General features: G+C 39.4%; 1 protein-coding gene across 1 annotated transcript; it reads right to left on the bottom strand.

Annotated features, from left to right (window-relative positions):
• Positions 1-440: 440 nt before the first annotated feature.
• On the bottom strand, positions 441-12086 carry LOC135577513 (T-cell receptor-associated transmembrane adapter 1-like). The gene is made up of 5 exons (XM_065047648.1): positions 12071-12086; positions 9609-9690; positions 8474-8535; positions 7780-7838; positions 441-767 (listed from the first exon to the last, which is right to left on the bottom strand). Exons 1-5 carry the CDS (start codon positions 12084-12086, stop codon positions 489-491), a joined length of 498 nt encoding a protein of 165 aa, XP_064903720.1. The 3' UTR covers positions 441-488.
• Between the last annotated feature and the right edge of the window lie 11303 nt (positions 12087-23389).

Here is a 23389-nt window from a genome sequence, read left to right on the forward strand (position 1 = left end):
CCAGTCACCGTAAGGAAGTATAAAATGTCGAACAGATGATCGGTTTTTAGTTTAACTAAATCGTTAAGTGTGCAAGCATGAAACACAATTTCCTTCCAAAGGTGGTGTTCAAACCTATATAGAAGAGTAGTTATACTCTGCTAGAGCTCTACAGACAACAGGGTGGGTCTTTTGGGACTGTTTGAAAGTTGATGGTTGTTTTAAACTAAGGATTAATTTTACTGGAATTAATACCATGTGAATGCTGAGATACCAGCTTCTACAACTCCTTTCCAAAATGTCTTCAGAAGGGCAGGTCCTTCAAAGTGGCAGTCTGGATCTTATTTCTTGCTCAGTCTCTAAATGTGCTTGGAAGACACTTTAGAACACTTAACTTACCCATTTTATAACATGGTTTGGTATGTCAGTTTGTCAGGTTATTGCCTCTAATCATTCACTGTTTTTCCAGAACGAAGAAGCAGATATCACTTTATGATTACATATTTGGTTTATGAAGCCACTTCAAATGTTCTCTCCTTTGTAGTATGAATCAAGCCCATTAATCTCATGGGATCATCATGAATGGCTTCTACGTTTGTCGTGTTTTCAGCAGCCAGCTGCTCACTGTTGAGATAAATGCTAACTTTGGAAGCCATCATGGTGATGTTAGATGATCTTTCTTCTTCATCCTCCTCTAATGAAGGGCCTTTCTTTCTCCTCGGCTTTCTGCGTTTTCCCTTGACACTGTGATCAAGTGAGGCATAACACATCTGATGGGCAGACTCCACCTAGATGAACATGCACTTTAACATTCAGTAGTTATGCTTGCTTTAAAGTTATGTCTAAAACTTTGAGTATGTCTACACCGTAATCATAATAGTGGCTGAAGTTTACTCAAATTAGCTCATTAAAAGTACAAATGATTCAGCTGTGGCAGCACAGAAAACAGACCAATGTAACCTAACAGTAAATGACTCGTGTTCTTGGGGTAGTGTTGGAACGATAAAGGACTCAGCATTCCGATTCAATGTGAATCACGCAAAGCCATTTACTACAGAAACAAGCCTCCTTATATATGCAACTATATTCTAATCACACGTCCACGCTCCAAGCATGGATTCGCTAAATGAGTATCATGGGCTGTCCATGCGCTGGAGTCTCGCTGATGATACGTCCGATGATGGGACCCCGCTGATTGAGGAAGGCCCCTCTTTCTCACAGCAGATTCTGTTCTCAGCTTCTCGAAGCGGCCTTGAGATTCCTTTGAGCCAGACTAATTCAGCAACAAATCTTTATCTATCAAAACCCCTCCGCACTTCCCCCTTTCTGTTCTTGAATTAGTCAGGCCCCTTTAACCGCACGGTGAATCATTTTTGAAATATACTGCAACATAGAACACGTGATTAACAACATAATTACAATTACATATAATGCAGTTAAACCTTACTTAATAAGATCAAACAACTACCTGCCTATTCTTGAAACCTTAATTCTACTATGACAACCTTATTAACACACTATTTTAATAGATTCAAAATAACCAGACAAGTTAATACAATATATTCTCTTAAATTCCTAAAAGATTTATAACTGCGCAGTTTATAGGGTAACATATTTAATACCATCAGCATATACTAATAATTGAATTAATATCTTTAAAGTTATCTTAACCTATTTAAAAGATCAATAGCTTAAGATTAATATCCCTTCTAAATCTTTATCAGTTGCTAAACTTAGATTACTATGGTAGGGATATCTCATAATTTTACCTTATCTATGCATTGACTATCTAATCATAATATCACCCTTTTGGATCTCCTGCTGATTGTTCAAATTGCCATTCTCCACAGAAGGTACACCACCTTCTTACTAATAGGCTTCTAGACCACCAGGTCTGTGAGCATCTATAACACTGAATTAGGATCCATGGTTTACATCTGAAACAGTCCTCACAACTTATCTCCCTCCTGTCCATCTCCATCCATTGAATCTTTGTGGAATCCACTTCAATCCTCGGCCTGTAATGACACAAACATAACCTTTTCCCCAGGTTATCAATTGATGCGGCCTTTTTCATTGACTAGTGATTTGACCATAACTAACGCAGGTTCTTTCTGGTTTAGCATGGTTTTGGGTCATACTTGCAAAGTGTTTCATCACATACAATGCTTTTGACAATTGGTTTTGTGGTATTAACCCTACTTCCCCGCCTTTGTTTTTGTTTGTTTGTTTGTTTGTTTATTTATTTGTTGTTTTTAAACCAACAAACAAACAAAAAAAGTTCAGAACCGGATACGTGTGTTGGATCTTGACTACGTACTCAGAATCACAAATCAAATTTAGAGGTTCCTCCTTAAAAAGCTCTAAGGAATTTAAAGCTGTGCCAAGTTCTGCTAATTGGGTTGAACCTTCAGTAATTTTTACAGAATGATGCCAATCGTTATCTTCACACCAAACCACTACAGCTTTATGAGACTTCCCAGAACCATCAGCAAAAACTTTGCAAGTATGTAGGATCAGACCAAATACAAGTATGGCCTATGACCTGATTTAAAAGACTTGCAGGTTCTGCAGCAGTTTACATTTTACATTTATGCATGCCAAAAGCTGTGCTGTTAAGAAAACCAGCTAGTGCAATTTACAAAGACATAGATTACAAATAAAATAAAAAAAATAAGAATTAAATTTCACAAATGGTACATATATGACAAAAGGATCATGGCCTATTGAAACTTAAATTCATTCCCTGCATTTTCTTGATCCCACAATAGCCACAGGTTGTTTCATAGACAAATCTGCAAGTCCAATCGAATGCAGTCATCCTGTAAGGTTATCATAAATTTATTCCTCAAAGTTTCCAACTCCATTTTGGTTGTCATATTTATTGGGTATTGTTTTCCCTTACCAGATCGAAGTCCTGTTTCAGATCTATCAGTGTAGTATTTGCTTTATCGAAACATTGGCTGTTAATACTAGTGGAAATACAGCATTTGAAATTTCCTTGGAGATTTCTCACTTGCAGCAAGCAGATCTGCGCCATCCAAGCAGCTTCTTGTAGGCCATGCAACTAAACAGAATTGTCAGAAAACGTTATTTGAGCTTACAATTTACTTAACAAATCTTAACCTAAGAGAGATATAGGACTTTCTGGCAACTATAAGAATTCATGTATTTAAACTTTGTTCCAAATTTGGCATTCTATTGGTCTCAAAAAACAGCCTTTCTTTCGTTCTCTCCCATGACCTCAAAAACTAGCATGGCGAATTTACTAAGATGTCTCTTACAACTAATTACCACAGAATAAGCCTATTAACAAATTTTTGGTTTAATTTTCCAGTTTCATTAGAACTACGGGTCTGCTAGGGATGCCTTTAAACTTCACCCTCAGACTGCTCCATTCAGTATTACATCGCTGCAGTGGGGGGGAGAGAAAACCCCCCTTTCACCGCTTTAAAAGTGGGCAGCCAGTTTTTTCCATTTTTTTTTTTTTTTCCTTTTTTCTCTTCTTGCTGCTGTTTAGATATACCCAAGGTCATGCAGCTGGCATAATGGCTGGTACGAAGTGGGAGGCTTTGGGAAACTTCTCAGTTACAGTGAGCTGCACACAGGCCTGGGATATTTTGCTCTTTTGTTTTCCCATTTCGTTCCAACCATAATACACTTTATATGCAATTCCAAGTAGCTCAGCAACAGTTACATTCCTTAGCTCCATATACCTTTTACAATTTACAGATGTCAAAAACCAGTATAATAAACATAAATCCATTATTCTATTCTCCTAGATCCAAATCAGTTAATATTCTAGCAACTTTTAAATACAACCTCTTCCAAATTCACATCTATCATAGCATTAAGGTATTTTGGAGTTGTTTTTTTGTTTTTGTTTTTTTTTTTGTTTTGTTTTGTTTTGGTTTTTTTTCGTTTTGTTTTTTTTGTTTTTTTTCAAAGCAGAGTTTAACAATTTAAATGCTTTTCTGGTCTCAAAATTACTAGATAACAATATAAGCAATTACTCTAATGTGTAAGGATGCATCCTAAGGGGAAGCAAGGTGGAATTTTGGCAGTGGAACCGGTTCCCATTTTGTAATTATCTCCCCAAACAAGATTCTTTTGGTACCAAATATAAATATGCAAACTAAAATACTGAGCTCAGATATGAAAACCAAACACCAAGTTCAAATATTCAGATGGATCACAGTTACACTAATTTAAGACAATATCTCCATTTTTGCATTGCACCTTTGGGCCGCTTACTGCCCAGCCAGGTGGAGGCACCTCTGGGTCTCCCTGACAAAACAGGTCAGTGTGCGCTGGAGCCCCATTGGCACTCGCTCCCCTGCCGCCGCAGCAAGCTGGACTGGGCAAGGCTGGTGCACTACAGCTGTTATTCCAAAACCAGGATTCTTTACATGGTGTGCATACTGAAAAGCCAAATCCAGCACACCAAGATGAGACACAGCCTGTCACAGAGTTGTGCAAGTCTGAATGCTGGAATAAAGGCAGCATGCTGGAGAGAAAAATAACTGCTACTACACGCAAAATTTTATCATCACATTCATGCAGTAAAGAACTAAATTACTTATCACAAAATGCACATTTTGAGTCAACGGATTCTCATGATTTAACAGTCTGTGAACTTATCGTACCATATAGAAAGATCTACCAAAATTGCAACATGCTTAGATACCCACAAAGAAAACAGGTTAATAAGGAAAGCATCTTGCAGACTTTAACAAGTTTTCTGACCTGTGTGTTATCAGTTAATTCTCTCTCAGCTTGTTGAAGTTCAAATCGCACCGCCTGTAAAACTGCAGAGATTTATTTTGTCCTGCTCTTCTGGCCTTAAAAACAACTTTAATTGCAACAGAGTGTTACACTTCAAGATTGTATTCTCCAGACACTTTTCCCAATCACTTATACAGCAGCCAACACTGATTTCAATATTTAACAAGATCTTCCTTCCTTATAATTCCTAAGTTTTAAAACACCTCCCAATACCGATTTTTTAGGAACACAACTGAAAACAATAATGCCTGACCCCATCTTGCAAGTAAAAACCTTGAGAAGAGGGAGGGAGGGGGGAAGGGGAGGAATGCACAGGGCTGCTTGCAGTGTGAGTGTGAAAAGCGGGGAGAAGGTTTTACAGCGCACTTAAAAACAACTAGTAAAACAATTAACTCACATTCCTAACAAGCTGCTTGATTTTCAGAGAGGCAATACACAGGACCACATAATAGGTACTGTAAAACTCGCAAATAATATGTTGATAGCAAACATTAGCATTCTCTACTGCTAATTTCAATACCAACGCTTCCTTAGCTTTCAAGTTTTCAACCTGCTTATTGATGGCCTCTTGAAAGTGGTCAATAAATTGCATGTAATTCTCATTGGGACCCTGATTAATAGTTGCAAATGATTTGGCTGTTTTGTTGGTTTCAGGCACCTCTCAGCTTGATATGCAAGGTCTGTTGACTGCCTCAGGATTTCAGAAACTTATCGTGCCTGTAGTTGTGGTGTGTCCATTAGTGTCTCTTCCAGGAGTTGTGGGATACCTGCCCCTTTCAACGAATCCCGATCGTTCTGTCCTAAATGATCTATAGCTGTTACATTGCATAGGTCTAATTTTGCTTGAGTCTTTCATGGTTCTTATCTGATCTCGGGGCAACTCGTACACATACTTAACTTTTCAAGAAAAATGCTTCAAACCCTCATTCTCTTCCGAGTCATCAGATAACACGGACTTGAACGGTGCTGGAGAATCATTAGTAACAGGGGGGTTCGGAACAGTGCACATTCTCGGCAATACTTTGTAGCATCATAATTATTCGTATAAGCTGAGTCCCCAAGCGCATCCCCTTTCCCGTCACGATCAGCATGACCGCATTGCTGACTGTTGGATTCACTCGCTAATAGCTGATCTGATCTTTCACACAGTTCTTTTGCCCAGTTCATATCCGGCAACTCCTTCTGCTCTCTCGTAGGAGTTAGAGAGGTAGAAGGCGGTAAAGACGGACACGAATCAGTAAAAGGACTGATATTACACATATTTACGACTTTAGCATTCTCATCTTTCACCAGTTCTTTTGACAAATTGTCTGATTCCAGTCCTTTAGACTTCTTGATCTCTCTAGAGTCGGGTAATGGTATAGGAGTCCATCCACTCGGTAATTTTCCTCCCTGCGCCCCAGACTGCTGTATCATCGGGGGTGCCGACGGCACAACAGGGGATGGACTGGGGAGAGGGTCAAAAGACTCGATCCGGGTAAACTTTACGGTTATTTTTAGGTTTGCTATCAGGCTGCCCCCTTAAAGTCTTTTAAGGTGGAAATTATAAGCTTCCATGTAATCGCTAATGATTTAGTTTCTTTATCATCTCCATTGCTGACCTTATTCCGTAATTTCTTCCCTTTATCGTCCCAAAGTTAACTTTTAAAAGCCTTCTCATTTTCTCCCGGGTAGCCGTGAATTCTACACCAAATTAATAGTCTACATATGTTACTTTTTTCCTATGTAAGTCCTCTCACAGAGAGAATATGCAGGAGGACTTAACTGCAGCTTGTGCTTCAGAGAACACGTTCTGTCCCATAACTTTACTCTTCCCTTCTCCTGTTCCCAGCCAATCAACTTTTCCCTTTGCTGCATCGACGACTTTATTCCCGGGGCGTCCTTACACCTCCGTCCGGTCTTCAGTCCAGCTGAAGCCGCTCCCGGCTGGGCCGCTCCAGGCTTTTCCCTGATCGTAGTGGTACACCAGAGTATCACGTCGGGATCACCATTTGTTGGAATGATAAAGGACTCAGCATTCTGATTCAATGTGAATCACGCAAAGCCATTTATTACAGAAACAAGCCTCCTTATATATGCAACTATATTCTAATCACGCGTCCACGCTCCAAGCATGGATTCGCTAAATGAGTATCATGGGCTGTCCATGCGCTGGAGTCTCGCTGATGATACGTCCGATGATGGGACCCCGCTGATTGAGGAACACACCTCTTTCTCACAGGAGATTCTGTTCTCAGCTTCTCGAAGCAGCCTTGAGATTCCTTTGAGCCAGACTAATTCAGCAACAAATCTTTATCCATCAAAACCCCTCCACAGGGTTATGGCAGCTATTATTGGAAAGACTCACTGTGGGACTGAGGGTACTTTATATAATTGGTCCAAGTTCTTTGGGATGTAAGACATTATTTGATCTCTTTTTCTTCTTACTGGTTTTGTTTGTTTGTTTTTTAAATTATAATCCAGTTACATTTTTCATAGGCTTGGTCTGTGCAGAAATCTAAAGATGGGTGATTCTTGTCTGTAAATATGATCTCATTTGCAGTGCAAAATGTATGCCTCGTGTGTCTTTCCCGTGTTTTTCTCTGTGTTTTTCAAGCCAAATTATCAAACATTTTTCATATTGGAATTTTCATAGGTTAGTCTGTTTCTGTGAAGTTAATAAAGCAAATGTCTAGATTTAAAAAGAAAAAAAAAATAAATTTTCCACCACCTGGAAGTATCCTGAGAGAGAATTCAATTCAGCCTGATCTGCATGCCTGTGACCGAGCTTTATTATGCCATATGGATGGAAATGAGCTGTCTATAATTCTCCTGCTCCCTCATTAATGTCCCAGATGGAACAAAGGGTCAAGTCCATGCTTGAATTTCTTGATGAACTGCGACACTAATGCATGGTAATTTTCGTGATGAGCAGTGTGAAAATTTTTGTTATATATTGTCATGGGATGCACACAAAAATTCTGAGACAGACCACATTACCCTAATTCCGAAATCCAGAATTAAACTTAGACATACCTGTAGCTGGTTAACTGGCCTTTGAGGCTGGGACTTCATCTGCTCGTAACAACATTCCTCTACAGTTTATCAAAGTAGAAAAATGTTTTAGTTATTAAGGCACACTACTGAGTCTTAAAAGATCAAATTAACAGATCCTCCCTGTTACAGAACCAACTTTGCCCAGTTTACTTTGGTAGAAGTTTGGTTTTTTTTGAATTCACACACAGATCTCTTTCTCTATTAACAGAAGGGCAAATAGCTAAGAAATTCAGACATGCATACTGTGAAAATGAAAAGCATTTTCTGTTCATATGGATGGAAAGTTTCTCATTATTCACTAAGTGGGCGTCATTTTAGACTGCTAGGAGTACCATCTTGTGTGGGAGCACTGACTTTGGGCAGGGAGTAATATGTGTCTTAGATTGCTGTAACTGCATGGATCAAGCTGTTATTTCAACTGGTGCAGCTTTACATGAAGAACAGCTCTTGGTTTTGAGATATTTGGCTGAACAGGATCATTTGGACTGCAAAAAATCCAATTCAGTATGAGACCTGGTCTTAAAAAGAGTAGTGCAGTATGATGGTTTGCAGTTCTATCCCAAGCTGGTATTAATTCTGTGTTGAGAAACACAGAAAGTGTTGGTCAGTCAGTTTTTAACTACACATTTATCACAGCCTCTGAACAGACACGTGTTCTCAAAGTGAAGCTTACCTAAAATATCTTGATTGAGATTGCCATAAACTGGGTCATCTTCTGTGTAGTAGCCATCATAGCTAGAAGGGCAATGGAAAAATACTTTTAGTTCACAGAATATGCTTGATTTAGGACTTCACTATTAGACTTTAAACATCTTACACGCATGCGGCAGTAGCAAGCAGATTGTATGTGATCTGAAAAACAAGACCAAGAATATCGGGGTGGGGGAAACAAGTGCGGGGACACAGCACAGAAATGGCTATGTGCATGTTCTGAAGAGAGATTTGTTATCTAGCCAAGAATAGAACTCTTCTTTCCTGGAACTTACTTAAGTATAAAGCTAATCTCAAGAACACTAAGCTACCGTTTGATGTAGTTCTAGAGGTATTATTGATCACTGAAACAAACCCACTTCATGTCCTCTGAGCCCTCTTTGCAATACAAACTAAAGCACTAAATGGGTCTCTTGGGGCAATGTTCTTAAAAACAGAGACTTCCCAACTTCAGGTAAATTTGTAATTGAGGATTGGTTTGGGGAATCAGGTGAAGGCTTTTGTATTTTTGTTTCAAGGGCCTTTTATATTTTGGTTGACATGAGACCCTTTCCATCTCTGTTTTTTAACGTTTGGCCTATTTTTTTTTTACTATGGGATAAGAGAAACAGACTTGTAACAGATCATCAGGTATCCAGCAGCTGTATACAGACTCCATTTCATTGCTTTTGAACATCATGTATAAAATAAGGGTATGAAATGTAAATACATGTTTTTATATATTGTAACTTACTGTTTTCTGATATTTATCTTAAATTATTATAGACTTATTGAGTTTGAGTGATAGTAAATATTGTTTTATCCCTTTATCTTGCACTTCAGTATACAAAATTCTCATATTAACATGCAATTATTTCATTTTTGATGAAATGACTGGAGTACATCACTTCCACATCATTTTTTAGTACATCACTTCCACATGATTTTTTTTCCTGTTTTCTTCAGATTTTTCTTTTCCACAACCAGCGTGCTCTCTGGTGTTTCCAGGCGGGCTTCATGACATACTGGATTTTTCCCTATGCTGTCGTCCAAAGCCGTCTCTCATTATTTATTGCTTATTTCAACCTTTCCAGAAAGAAATATTTTATCAATCTTACCTTGGACTGTTGTCTTCATAGTCTTTATACTTTTTAGCAGGAAAAATTGTTAAAAAAAAAAAGAAAGAGCAAATGAAAAAAGCTATTTTTAGAACACTTCAGATAATTGTCCAACTGACATGCTTTTGATTTCACCGTAGACGGTAAAATGGAATGCTCTTGGCTCTGAGGAACTTCATTTGTCCCCCTGCTTTTCTCAAATACTTGTGACTAATACAAGAAATGTTGGTGTGCTACCCTGTCCTGTGGCTGCAAAGTCCACATTAGTTTACAAGCCCCCCAAAATGTATTGTAACACCTGTGATTAATTTCTTATTTCCTTCTCCTTCTGCTTCTACCTCATCTTTTTCTCTGCCTAGGGAGGTGCATCATGTGTTTATACTACAAGGCGAAGGGTTTGTTTACTTATTTTGCTAGTTCTGCTGCGTATATCTCAGAAAGAGTGACCACGCAGAAAAAGAAACTGAGGCAGAGAGGCATTGGCTCCAAAGAGATTTGTTGCTAGAGCTTGATTAATAACTCAGGAACTCTTGACTTTCTATCTTCTGCTCCAGAACTCCCGAATTTAGCACAGTAAGCTCCGATTACATGAGCAATGCAACATCAGCCAACCTTACCAAAACCTTGCTCAGCATTAGTTTTGTAAATGACTTTCATTTCTCATCGTAGAAATCTCTGCCTAGCAGCACTAAAAGACAAACCAAAAAGGCACTCCCTCATCCCACAGCTCTCCAGCAGCTCTTTTAATATCCTGTCATATTCTAATTCTCTTGTACTTGGTGAGTTCAGTTCATAAGCATAGGCCTGTTTATGTAGGTTATGTACGTATGTGTGTTTAACATGATTGAACCCGCTAGTGTTTGCCTGAGCACCCATGTGCATATAGCACAGGTGCAGTTTTCCCTGTGGAAACGCACTTTTTCTCTGAATGGGCGTGGTGAGGATGTGCAACTGAAATCTACAGAATTGCATGCATAAGAGAGGTTGCAATGGCATCATCAAATCTGTTGAAAGTCATAGTTAATTGTAACCAAAACAAGAGTATGACTGTAGTCACCCTCTAACGTGAATTAGACAAATCAGTTCCTTATTGTGAGTGACACATTGATTTAAGAGCTACATTAGCATCCCACAATGAAAAGCAATTTGGACTTTTTCAAAACAAACTAATTAAGCATAAAATGTGCATGAAATCTGAAATTCAAATAAGCATTCAGGAATTTTGGGAAGATAAAATTTTCTCAAATGTATTTTGTATCAGTGCAGCTACTTAAAATTCTTTTTAAACTAAAGTACGAATAACAACCAGTTACATGAAAAGTACACCTTAATAAAGGAAGTTACATATGTTAAAAATGCACATTAAAAATACAAATTTAGCCAAAACTTAATTCCTCAACTTGTACGTGTTCTGTTGGTTTTTCTTCAGAGAATGGACTCAGGTAGCTGTGTTTGGCAGTGGACTGGGCAGCTAGCAACCATTGTATAATCATACCTGGCTCCCCTAAACATGTTTGAAAGTTACATGCTCTCTACTAGAATCATTCTTGCCAAAAGATAATGAATCCATTTGTTGGCTTGAAATCTCCAAGCAGTGATGGCTTTCTCTGCAAACACTTTAACCCCTCAAACTCCATTCCTTACAGAGACATTACTTACCTTGCTTCTTTTTCATATAGTATGAAATGTTCAGTATCAAGGAAACAACAAGAGCCAAACTCAGAAAGGCCAAAACTCCCCAGACAGAAAAATGGCAGTCCATTTCTGCAACTGAGAGAAAATAATTCCATAGTTTGTGTTGTCAACAATTTTACTCTATTCTTTGTGGTGGGCTGATTTTTGCTTTCTGTAATTGAAGCTACTATTTTGTTGTTTACTCTGTGACAGCCATTGCTATACAAGCTAAATAATTAATATCAAAACCAGATGCTCAATAATAAGAGAGCAATGTCAAGAAGCTGTTAACAGAACTACTATTTCATAGGAATTCGGCCAAAGGTTGGACTATTGGTTTACCTGTAAGATGCAGTAAAAGTCAGAAATCGATAAAGAAAAAAGTCAATAGCTTTGAAATTATTTTTGTAACTGTCTTTAACTTATTATTTACAGTAAATTTTGGGCTCAATTCTGGAGTTCGTGAATGTAGTTCTGAAGATTAATTCAGTCAAAACAACTTCACTGGAAATGTCTCTGAATAATAGCTAAGACCATCAGGATTTAAGAATCTCTGCAACAGATTTCAAAGGTTGGTTATGTCTTTTCTTGCATTTCCTATTAAAATCACTCGTACTCATATCCTCGCTCTCCTTCCTGAGAAAGTAGATGTTGTAGTGGCAAAGGAGGAGAAGTGGCTGGGAATCAGTGAACTACTACAGAGAAAAACCTGAACAGCTCCTGAATAATCACTTGGGAAAAGGTGTGTAAACTTAAACAAAGAAAGCCTCCTTTTGCACTGAGCTCACCTCTCCTTGGAGCCATGTTAGAAATACAGGAAGGAACTCCCCCTGCACCAAGTGAATTTTGCCATTTAATTAATTCTTTGATTAACCTAACTCATACAGATTTTCCATCACAAACCATGCTGAAGAAAATAGCCTATTTGTGACAGTCTAGTGGCCAAAGTGATTGGCGTTGCGGCCAATGGCTTGTGAAAACCCTTCCTTTACAGAGGAAATGCTGAGCCAAATACATGAGTGAAAGGAGCTTGAAGCTAGATTTTTCACCTTCCCTAGAGGCATGTTTTATATTTTTCTAGATTCAGAGTGTTTGAAATAAAGCCTGGCCCCCAAAACTAATGAGTTCCACTAAAATTGCATTAAAAGGTCTAGCTGGAACAGAGCAGTCAAGGGGAGAGACTAGATGGTACTCTCAGAATGAGATTAGAGCAGGTTATTAACACACTTATTTGGTTTTGCTGTAGCTGGATTCCTTCAGGGGGCTGATGTTTTGTTTGGTCCGTAAAGGAAAGCTGAGGTAAAAGAATACAGGAATACACGTTCCCGTGTTGCCAGCCACAGGTGGCGGAGGCAATGGATGTGCTCCTGCTGAGAAGACAGAGATTTTTTTCCCTGATTGACTGGCTCCAGCTCATCTTGGGGACAGCCCCTTTATGGGCTTTGTTCCCTAAATATGCTGGGGTTGCAAAAGCTCTCTTAGTTTTGTTTTATTTCAAGCCAGAGATGTATTTATGATGTTGAAACAAGAGAAGATAATCCTTGGTAGTAAAAAATCACAAATTGCATGGAATTCTATGATGCAGGTTTCCTTCATGTCAGAACTCCCTTTTAAAAGGGACAAAACAGAGATGTAACTTTCTGACAGGCTTGTAGCTGTTTTTATCTCATTGTACTTCCAGTGGCCATTTATCCTTCCTTTTATACTAAACAACCAATTTCCAGTCCTTTCTTTTCTCCTAGAGTTCTCCCAAAGGTGTTTGAGGGTTCTCCATCACAGCAATATTACTTTTCATGTTGAGAGGCACTTTTTTACAAGGTACAGACATTCTTGAGGAGGGATGACACCTCCATGAAGCAGCTACATATCATTCTGATTTTTCAGAGAAGGAGTTAAAAGAAAGGGACATCATACCTTGAGAAGATGTTGTCAGGCCACGTCAAGAACCATCAGTGCTTGGAACGTGGTTAGTCTACAATTAGTCACTCGGCATTTGCATCCTATGCAACCTGTCCAAAACTACAAGAAGTCTGTGTCAAAGGCAAGAGCTTAAAATCTCAAGTTAGTGCCTAAATAATAAGGGTCATCCTTGTCCTCCTTCCTTCTTCTCCTAAAACTCTCTTTATTTTTTTTATTTTTTTTTTTTTTTCAGGGAGCAAAGCCAGTATTGTTGCATGAGAGAAGTGAAGCACGTGTAACTGAGATAGAAACTACAACCCTGTGAATTGTTTGAAAGAGAGTTAATACCTAAAATAAAGTTCTGATCTAAGTATGTACCTTTTTCCTGATCCTGAATGCTGTCATTTATTTTTCTGATTCAGGAATCCTTTTTTTTCCCCCCAGTGTTTCCAGGCAGAAGGAGAACTCTTAGTTTTAATTTTTTATTTTAATATTTTCAGCCCTTAATTGAAGTGCAGGAGGAAAACAAATTTTTGATTACAAGTATTATTTTTGTGTTTCCGATTCTGATTTAAATTGGAATATTATCTGGAAAAAAGTAGAGGTTTGAAAAAAAAGTTGTTTCCCTTTTCAGTCTCAGGTTTAACATCTACAGTATTTGAGCAGTCCCACTTCTCTAGGACTTTAAAAATATTCTAGCAAAACAAAAGGCATGAAACTTGGATTTCTAATACAACGTACCAATGTGTTAAACCTCACTATCTATAGTTCTTTCTTAAACATGATTTAGGAAATTGCATAGGTGTGGGGAGATTAAGAAAACAATATTTATATGTATTCCTAGCTGAACACAACTGAGTTTATTTTTAAATTTATTTTCCACAACTCTGAATTAAACATCTGGTTGTATTTCAGGGGAATGTATACAAACATACGTGTGACTTCAGGTTGTTTTGGTTTTTGTCTTTGCCATAGGAGCTATTTGTTTGTCAGGCAACACTAGTTGTATCTGAGAAACAACAGCAGTTTTCATTTACCCTCTAAAACCATAGTAAAGGCATGATCAGAGACATTCCGGTGCCACTCTGAGTTCTCTATGTTTTCCCAATGTCCGTTTCAAGTTAATCTTACTTTCCAAGGACAAAATACGTGAGATTTTGATTATATATCTTAGCTTTACAGATATACAACTCGCAGCTCTTTCCCACGTGTTCTTGTACTACCCTTACAGCTGTTGCCAGTTTGCTGTTTACATTTATAACTGAATACATTAAATATTTACTACTTTGGCAACAGCAGCAATAGAAGAAAAGCTGAATACCTGTGCGAAGAAAAAAATTCACCTCCTCAGATAACTACACTGCTGTCCTTTTATGTATAATAGCAGATGCAACCCATGACAGTTAACTGTTTGTGCTGGTTGTTGCCCACTTGAAGTGCGTGTACACTAATGCATGCAGTATGGGCAACAAACAAGAGGAGCTGGAAGCCATCGTGCAGCAGGAAAGCTATGACATAGTTGCCATCACAGAAACATGGTGGGATGACTCATATGACTGGAGTGCTGCTATGTGTGGCTACAAGCTCTTCAGAAAAGATAGGCAGGGTAGGAGAGGTGGAGGGGTGGCTTTATATGTTAGAGAGTCACTCGACTCTGTTAAACTTGAGGTCAGCAGTGACAAGGTTGAGTGCCTGTGAACCAGAATCAGGGGGAAGTCCAACAAGGCTGACATCCTCGTGGGTGTCTGTTACAGACCACCCAACCAGGACGATGAAGGAGATGAATTATTCTACAAGCAGCTGGCAGATGTCTCAAAATCGACGGCCCTTGTTCTTGTGGGTGACTTTAACCTGCCGGATATCTGCTGGGAGCTCAATACTGCACAGAAGAGGCAGTCTAGGAAGTTCCTAGAGTGTATAGAGGACAATTTCCTTCATCAGCTGGTAAATGAGCCCACCAGGGGCAAGACCCCGCTAGACCTACTGTTTACAAACAGAGAAGGGCTGGTGGGAGATGTAGGGGCTGGAGGCTGCCTGGGGCATAGCGACCATGAAATAATAGAATTTTCAATACTCATAGATGCAGGGAGAACCATTAACAAAACCTCTACGCTGGACTTCCGGAGGGCAGATTTTTGCCTATTCAGAAGTCTAGTTCAGAGCATACCCTGGGAAACAATGCTTAAAAACAAGGGGGCCCAGGAGGGTTGGACATGCTTCAAGCAGGTGGTTTTGAGTGCACAGGAACAGGCTATACCAGTGTGCCGATAGGCTAGCCGGCGGGGAAGACAACCGGCTTGGCTGAACAGGGAGATTCTGAATGAAATCAGAAATAAGAAGAGACTTTACCAACTGTGGAAAAAAGGGCTGGCTACTTATGAAGAATTTATGGAAATAGCTAGATCATGCAGAAAAAAAATCAGGGAAACAAAAGTGCAATTTGAAGTTAATTTGGCCAATTCTGTCAGGGATAATAAAAAGTCCTTCTTCAAATATGTTAATAACAAAAGGAGGGGCAAGGAAAACCTCCATTCTCTGTTGGACTTTGAGGGAAATATAGTTAACAAAGATGAGGAGAAAGCTGAGGTACTTAATACCTACTTTGCCTCAGTTTTTACCAGTAAGACAGGTGGCCCTCAGGACAACTCATCTCTGGAGGTGGTTGACAGAGATAGGAAGCCAAATAGGCCCCTTGTATTCCAGGAGGAAATAGTTGGTGATTTACTGAGCCATCTGGATCCTCACAAGTCTACGGGACCAGATGGGATCCATCCTAGGGTGATGAGGGAGCTAGCAGAAGAACTTGCCAAGCCGCTCTCCATCATCTTCCAACAGTCCTGGCTCACTGGGGAGGTCCCATATGATTGGAAATTGGCCAATGTTACCCCAGTCCACAAAAAGGGCTGCAAAGCTGACCCTGGCAACTACAGGCCTGTCAGCCTGACCTCGGTGCCTGGCAGGGTTATGGAGCAGATCATCCTGAGTGGAATCACACAGCACCTTCAGGATGGACAAGGGATCAGACCCAGCCAGCATGGGTTTAGGAGGGGCAGGTCCTGTCTGACCAACCTGATCTCCTTCTATGATCAGGTGACTCACCTGGTGGATGAGGGGAAAGCCGTGGATGTGGTCTGTCTGGACTTCAGCAAGGCCTTTGACACTGTCTCCCATAATATACTCCTGCAAAAGCTGGTAGCCCATGGCTTGGACAAGTGTACACTACGCTGGGTTAAGAACTGGCTGGAAGGCTGGGCCCAGAGAGTGCTGGTGAATGGGGCTGCATCTAGCTGGCGGCCAGTCACTAGTGGAGTTCCCCAGGGGTCAGTGTTGGGTCCAGTCCTGTTGAACATCTTTATTGACGATTTAGATGAGGGGATTGAGACCATCATCAGCAAATTTGCTGATGACACCAAGTTGGGAGGGAGTGTCGACCTGCTGGAGGGCAGGAGGGCTCTGCAGAGGGATCTGTATAGACTGGAAAAATGGGCTGATTCCAATGGGATGAAGTTCAATAAGGCCAAGTGCCGGGTGCTGCACTTTGGTCACAATAACCCCCTGCAGCGCTACAGGCTGGGCGCAGAGTGGCCAGAGAGCAGTCAGACAGAAAGGGACCTGGGGGTACTAATTGACAGGAAGATCAACATGAGCCATCAGTGTGCCCAGGTGGCCAAGAAGGCCAACGGTATCCTGTCCTGTATCAAAAATAGCTTGGTCAGCAGGACAAGGGAAGTGATCCTTCCCCTGTACTCTGCATTGGTGAGGCCACACCTGGAGTATTGTGTTCAGTTCTGGGCCCCTCAGTTCAGGAAAGACATTGAAGTGCTGGAGCAGGTCCAGAGAAGAGCAACACGACTGGTGAAGGGACTCAAACATAAGACCTATGGAGAGAGGCTGAGGGAGCTGGGGTTGTTTAGTCTAGAGAAGAGGAGGCTTAGAGGTGACCTCATCACTCTCTATAACTAACTGAAGGGAAGTTCTAGCCAGGTGGGGATTGGTCTCTTCTCCCAGGCAGTTAGCAATAGGACAAGGGGGCATGGGCTTAAACTCTGCCAGGGGAAATTTAGGCTGGATATTAGAAAGAAATTCTTTACAGAGAGAGTGGTCAGGCACTGGAATGGGCTGCCCAGGGAGGTGGTGGACTCGCCATCCCTGGAGGTTTTTAAACTGAGATTGGACATGGCACTTAGTGCCATGATCTAGTAAACGGACTAGAGTTGAACCAAGGGTTGGACTCGATGATCCCTGGGGACTTTTCCAACCCAGTCGATTCTGTGATTCTGTGATTCTATGATGGAGAGTGAGAAATAAACACAAAGAGAAGTCTATTAGACTAATTATAGTCTGTTCTGAAATAGTCTCTTGTATTCTATACTCTAATTTTAATTATCATTCAAGTAATTTACGGTCAAATGTAGCAAAAGCAGATTATTATTTTTTACGTATTACATATTTCTTCCAAAGAACCTGTAGCACTGTGTTCAGGGGCATTCTCCCTCTATTGCAATCAAATTTCATATTTTAAAAAAATTTGTTATATCTTTGAAAAAACAGTCCTAAGCAAAAATTAGGCCCCTGGAAATAGTACATTATGATTCTAATGGGATAAGCTCAAATTTCATCAGGGTTTTCTGTCATAGTCTATCTCCGATGGGGAAAAGCAAGAGCCATGGTAGTTTGTTCATAAGAAACTATATTGAAGCTATTCTTAGACTAATGCGCTCCTCTGTGAAAGAGTTCATCATATAGCCAAAGGTTTCATGAGAAGGACGATTCTCGTTTTATTGTTCCAAGCTGGGAAGTGTAAGTGGCAGAAATACTATATTTAATCATTATAAAGGTGGGAGTGTTTTGACTATCTAACACCTGAATCTCTCTAGTATTAATTATATATTCCCGTTCTGCTGTTCTTTCACTTCTATTTGGAAAAATGGTCAAACTTGGAGTTGCACCCAAGTAAACACCTACCTTAGGTAATTTGCTCCATCTGGATGATGTTTTTACTTTTCTGAGCTTAGGGATGGAGTTACTCGTCTCCTCTTAGTATATTTTACAGTGCTGTAAACTATATTCAACAACAAAATACAGGCAAGTAAAAGACTTTCTAAAGACATAGTTACTTGTGCCTTTTCTCCTTTTTAAATATATTATGACGACTTTCTCTACCAACAGAGAAAAAACACGGGAACAAATAAACTTTTGGTCATTTGTCAGGTTTGCTCTTTGCAGGGCTCGTTATACTGTAGTTGGAGGGGGGTGGAGAGGAGGAAGCAAACCAAAAAGAATAACCAAACAAACAGAAACAAACCCAGACATTATAAACTTTCCTGGTTTAATTTCTGCAATTCAATACTACTGCAACTCAAAGGAGAAGATATAATCTTGTACTTACCTTTGGGGGCAGGGGACAGATTTAACAATTTGGGGCTAGAAACAGGTGTTTGTCCTCCTAACAGCATAAGAATAGGTAGCAGAAGTACTATGTTTGGTTCCTTCTAGTTCTAATGAATTTTGTTTAGAGAATCTTTCACAAAGGCTAACAGGAAGATACCATACTTCGACCAGTTTCTCCTACTGAAAAGGAACGTGAGGTGCGCAATATAGATACATGTCTAGCTGGACATGCCATCTATGGTATCGACTCATCATTCATACAAGCAGATTAATTACTTTGGTTGCTACCGGATTTAAAATGATCATCTGGAGCACAAAAATATTTGTTTCCTGTTCTTTCTGCAAATTTGTCAAGATGAGATAAAATTAGTGTTTTCCCCCCTCTCCAACTGAATGGTGAGATAAATAATATTACATACTAATGACCCTTAGATAAAGAAACCCATTAAAATACTGATGAATGTTAAATTAGCATTAAACATGCTTCCACCTGTGTGAGTTTTTAAGGCAAGATTAATTCTCCGGAAAGGATTCCTTAAACTGCAATTAATTAGTGCACAACTAATTGCTTTGTAAGTTATCAGCTTCATACTTCAGAAGGGAAGCGGCGCATTCTAAAATAAGCCTTCAGCACAGTAAATATATTAAGCACAAAACTAACACCAATCCTTAGTCTTCGTTAATAAACCTTAATTAAGGAAGGTTTAAGCTGTCGATGATGACTCATCATCATCATGATTATTATTAATAATTTGAATTCAGAACCCTGACCAACTTGCTTGGAATGCTAGTGCTCTACCAGTGTGTTTTTACTGCTGATTTGTTTACAAGTTTATAATACTGAAAAGATAACACTTGCTGGTTTTTGTTGTTTCTAGGAATACTCCCCATCCTTTATCCAACAGACAATCAAGTTATGTTGGCAAACCTTGGATGCTCTTTTGTGTTGGACCTGGCAGCATGAATCTATCTCTACAGCTGCCACCAGTCTTTAAGGTCTCCAGCCTTTTTTTTTCCACCAGCTTTCTTATAAACAGGAAGCGTGGTTCAGGCTTATGCAACCTCACTAGCAAACTGACAGTCCCCTTCAGTGTTTGCCTCATTCAAATGTGTAATTTCCTTCAAAGGAATTTAAAATTCATTTGCATATGTAATTATGTATGTCTTTATTAGTGTATTTATTATCCACCTGCCTTGCCACAGAAGAGCATGTACAGGAATATTAGTTCCATTTTATGTGATACAAACCTGCTTTTGTGATATTCACATGAGACCCACGCTCTAAGTCTTCCTGTTTGTGATGTTGTGTTGAATTCAACAAAAGTATTTAGATACCTCTTAAACTAAATTACAGATCTATATTACCTAGGTGTGCTATTTGACTCTTTATCTCTTGAGATTTCTAAACCAAGCCTGAAAGTTCATCTCCGAGAGAGACTATGGTTTAGCTGAAATAGGATTCAGAGGCACGATGCAAAAATGATACCATTGCCAGCTCTGGAAGGTCAGGTTAGGATATCATGATATTTTTCCTCTATTCTTTAAAGTCTGTAAATCTGGACCCACAATCCAGAACATTTGTGGAAAGACAGGGTACATCAGCATGTGTCTTACGATGTGTATTTATCTTTAAAATTTAATGAAACATGCCCGTGTTTGGGTAGAGAAGCCATTGGAGTAGCTTCTTCCACAGGAAGATTGCACTCTGAGCACCGTCACAGAAGTTTTCTGTTAACTTCTGAGGGCTTGGTTTTTTTATGTTTTTTTGTTTATTTGTTTGTTTTTGCAGAGCAGACGATTTTATTTCCAATCGTGCATAATGTAGAAGGCGAAATGGTTTCTCAACAGAAAAAGTGAATCACATAACTACATGTATCTTTTTTGAATACGTACATTGAAATAGCCCTCAGCGTAGTCTAAGGAGCAATGTAAAACATTGTTCTTCAAGAAAAGTTATGTGAGAATATAACCTGTGCAGTATATGCTTATTTGAGATGTTATTACTTCGGAAAATTATTTTTACATTAACTGCCTTAGATCAATGCTTAAGAAAAAATTTACTGGATTAGCATCTTATTTGAACATGAAGGAGCAGGTTAGTCTTGATTAATATAATATAACCTTCCATCTGAGTCCAAAGGTGATATAGACTCTTAACTATTTAGAGCTTTATCATAATGAAGAGAGTTGATGAGGAGAAATTAATATAAAAACGCTGAAAATTGTGGGAATTCTTCCGCTTTATACCGTTCTTGAGGTTGTAATTAACATGATGAAAAATCACATGAAAATGACACTATTTTAAAGTGGACATAGCTTTGGCATCTGCCAGCAACTGAATTTAGAGACCACACTCATCAATACGAGTAGAATCAAAATTTCTCATCGATAAACCAAAAGGCATGGGTCCATCACATTTCACTGAAACCAGGATATATAATAGAACTAGAACTCCTTTTGGTAAGTGGTGCATTCTATGATCTGTAGTCTGAACTGTGGCTTAAAGCAGGGAAGACATAGAGTTTTATGAAGTGGAGACTGCAATTCATGTGTTTGAAAGTAAAGGCTTTGTCACAAGCCCAGGGAAGGAGAAGGACTCAAGCAGTTATAAGGACTGGACTGAGTCATTCCATTTGTACGATCAAGTGAACAGAAGAGTCCCAGGGCCATCTGATAGGAGTCTGCACCTCAAGAGGAGGCCTCTTGTTAAGCAAAGAAGGATCTTGTACTGAAAGAGAAGCTGGGGAGAGTGGGAGATACACATTGTAATACTGGAGACAGTTGCTTAGTTTCTCAGCTAAGAGCATGTGGAGTAAATCCGAGATCTGCAGAGGATTCAGAATGAAATGCTTATCAGCCTGAACAAGAAGCTTCAAGGAATAAGCTCCTTTGGAGATAATTAGGGGCATAATGGAAAGGTGAACACTGAGAATGCAGCAAAGGATCTCTGGGTTTGTGGTCCTGGTGGAGTGTTAATAAATCTGCTCTCCAAGGGCAAATCTCTGTTGTACAGTGTCAGCTTTGACTGGCTACAGAAGGAAAGTCTATTCGATTGGACACGAGCTTGGTATGCTATTTTGAGCAGCCTGCAACAGAATGGAAGCTCTCTTCAATAGCAAGAAATTATTTGCTGCAGGCTGTAAAATCCATTGTGAATAGAAAGGGCTTCTAACTTCTCATTCTTGTCCTTTATATCAGTGTTACATTAAAAAACTTAGTGAGCCAGTAGCGTGCTTAAAGTTCTGTTATTCGGGATGATAAAGACAAGGACAAATCAAGTCCAAATTTAGAAAGATGGGACATAAGGTAATATTATTCCATCCACATCTATTGTGCACAAAGACATTTCCTCTTCTTTTCAAAGTCCCCAAGCTATAAACTGCTGGGTGCATATTCTGGGAAAGTATCTCTGACTGCTTGGCTACTTATGTAATCTTTGGTAAACATATGCTGCTGATGTCTCCAAGGTAAGAACCTATGTCAAATGGACATGTGACTTGGCTGGGAATAGCTGTTGGTATTTAAGTGCTTGGAGAAGGTAAATGGAGTATTATTAAATATTGACGTGCACAGCTGTATATGAAGGAGTAAGTCTGCTCAAATGGAGTCAAGCAAACAGTAATGTTTGGCTAAAGGCTAACATGATTGAGTAAAGCTGACTGAGACAACACTTGACAAAGTGAAAAAAAAAAAAAAAAAAAAAAAAAAGAGCTTATGAGGTAGTATTTTGTTTGTTGTTTTAGAGAACAACAAAGAGAAGCATCCTAAAGTAGGCATGAAAGACAACTCTACCTTAGGGAGGAAAGGCATGCTTAGAAAGAAGAGGGTAGGTCTCGAATTTCTTTCTTTGAGTTTAGCTAAGTCTTCCTAAGCTTGATATTAGTGTACAGAAAGGGGGGCAGGGGAGAAGTATGTTTTGGATGTAGGGGGCTGTTGTTGCTTTTTTGTTTGTATGTTTTTGTCTTGAATATACATTGTGCCATCTACAGAGTGGAATAGTTAGAAAACCTGGAAGTGCCTGTGTTCAGTACTCATGTTCTAGTAGATGGTAACTCACACTTACTATGAAGTTCCTTCTACATGTGTGTTTATCCATCAGTGGTATATATGAAATTGTAAGGTTTACACTAAATTTTTGAGGAAGGAGATATGTGGCAGCAGCCAAACGTTAGATATCTGTATCTAACTTTTGTGATGAGATAGCAGTGTTGCCATGGAGCATGGAGCTAAGGCAGTGGCTGACCAAGGAAAGATTATAATAGTGCTGAGATCCCAAGAGAGGAAGTGAGCCAGTTTCCAGAAGCAATACAGTTATCAGAATTTTTATATTTAAAGGGCTTTTCTGGTTGTGGATGAAGCATGGAAGGATGGAATGTTTTACTGTTGGTGTCTTAAAAAGGTAACAACACCCTTAGCAGTTGCCAGCAGGCTCTTCCAAGCCTGGAATTTGCTCTACATGACCAGAAACCTCAAGGGAAAAGAATTTTCAGCCTTATTGACCTGAAAGCAGTTTCAGAGTTTTCTCCTTTCCTTTCCTTTCCTTTCCTTTCCTTTCCTTTCCTTTCCTTTCCTTTCCTTTCCTTTCCTTTCCTTTCCTTTCCTTTCCTTTCCTTTCCTTTCCTTTCCTTTCCTTTCCTTTCCTTTCCTTTCCTTTCCTTTCCTTTCCTTTCCTTTCCTTTCCTTTCCTTTCCTTTCCTTTCCTTTCCTTTCCTTTCCTTTCCTTTCCTTTCCTTTCCTTTCCTCTACCCTAAGAAATCAAAAAGCTGTCTTGAATCCTTCCTCTCTGTTTTCAAAGAAGAAAGTGTTTTCTATGCCAC

The sequence above is a fragment of the Columba livia genome (genome assembly GCF_036013475.1).
Source record: "Columba livia isolate bColLiv1 breed racing homer chromosome W unlocalized genomic scaffold, bColLiv1.pat.W.v2 SUPER_W_unloc_5, whole genome shotgun sequence".
NCBI classification, from domain to species: Eukaryota; Metazoa; Chordata; class Aves; order Columbiformes; family Columbidae; genus Columba; species Columba livia.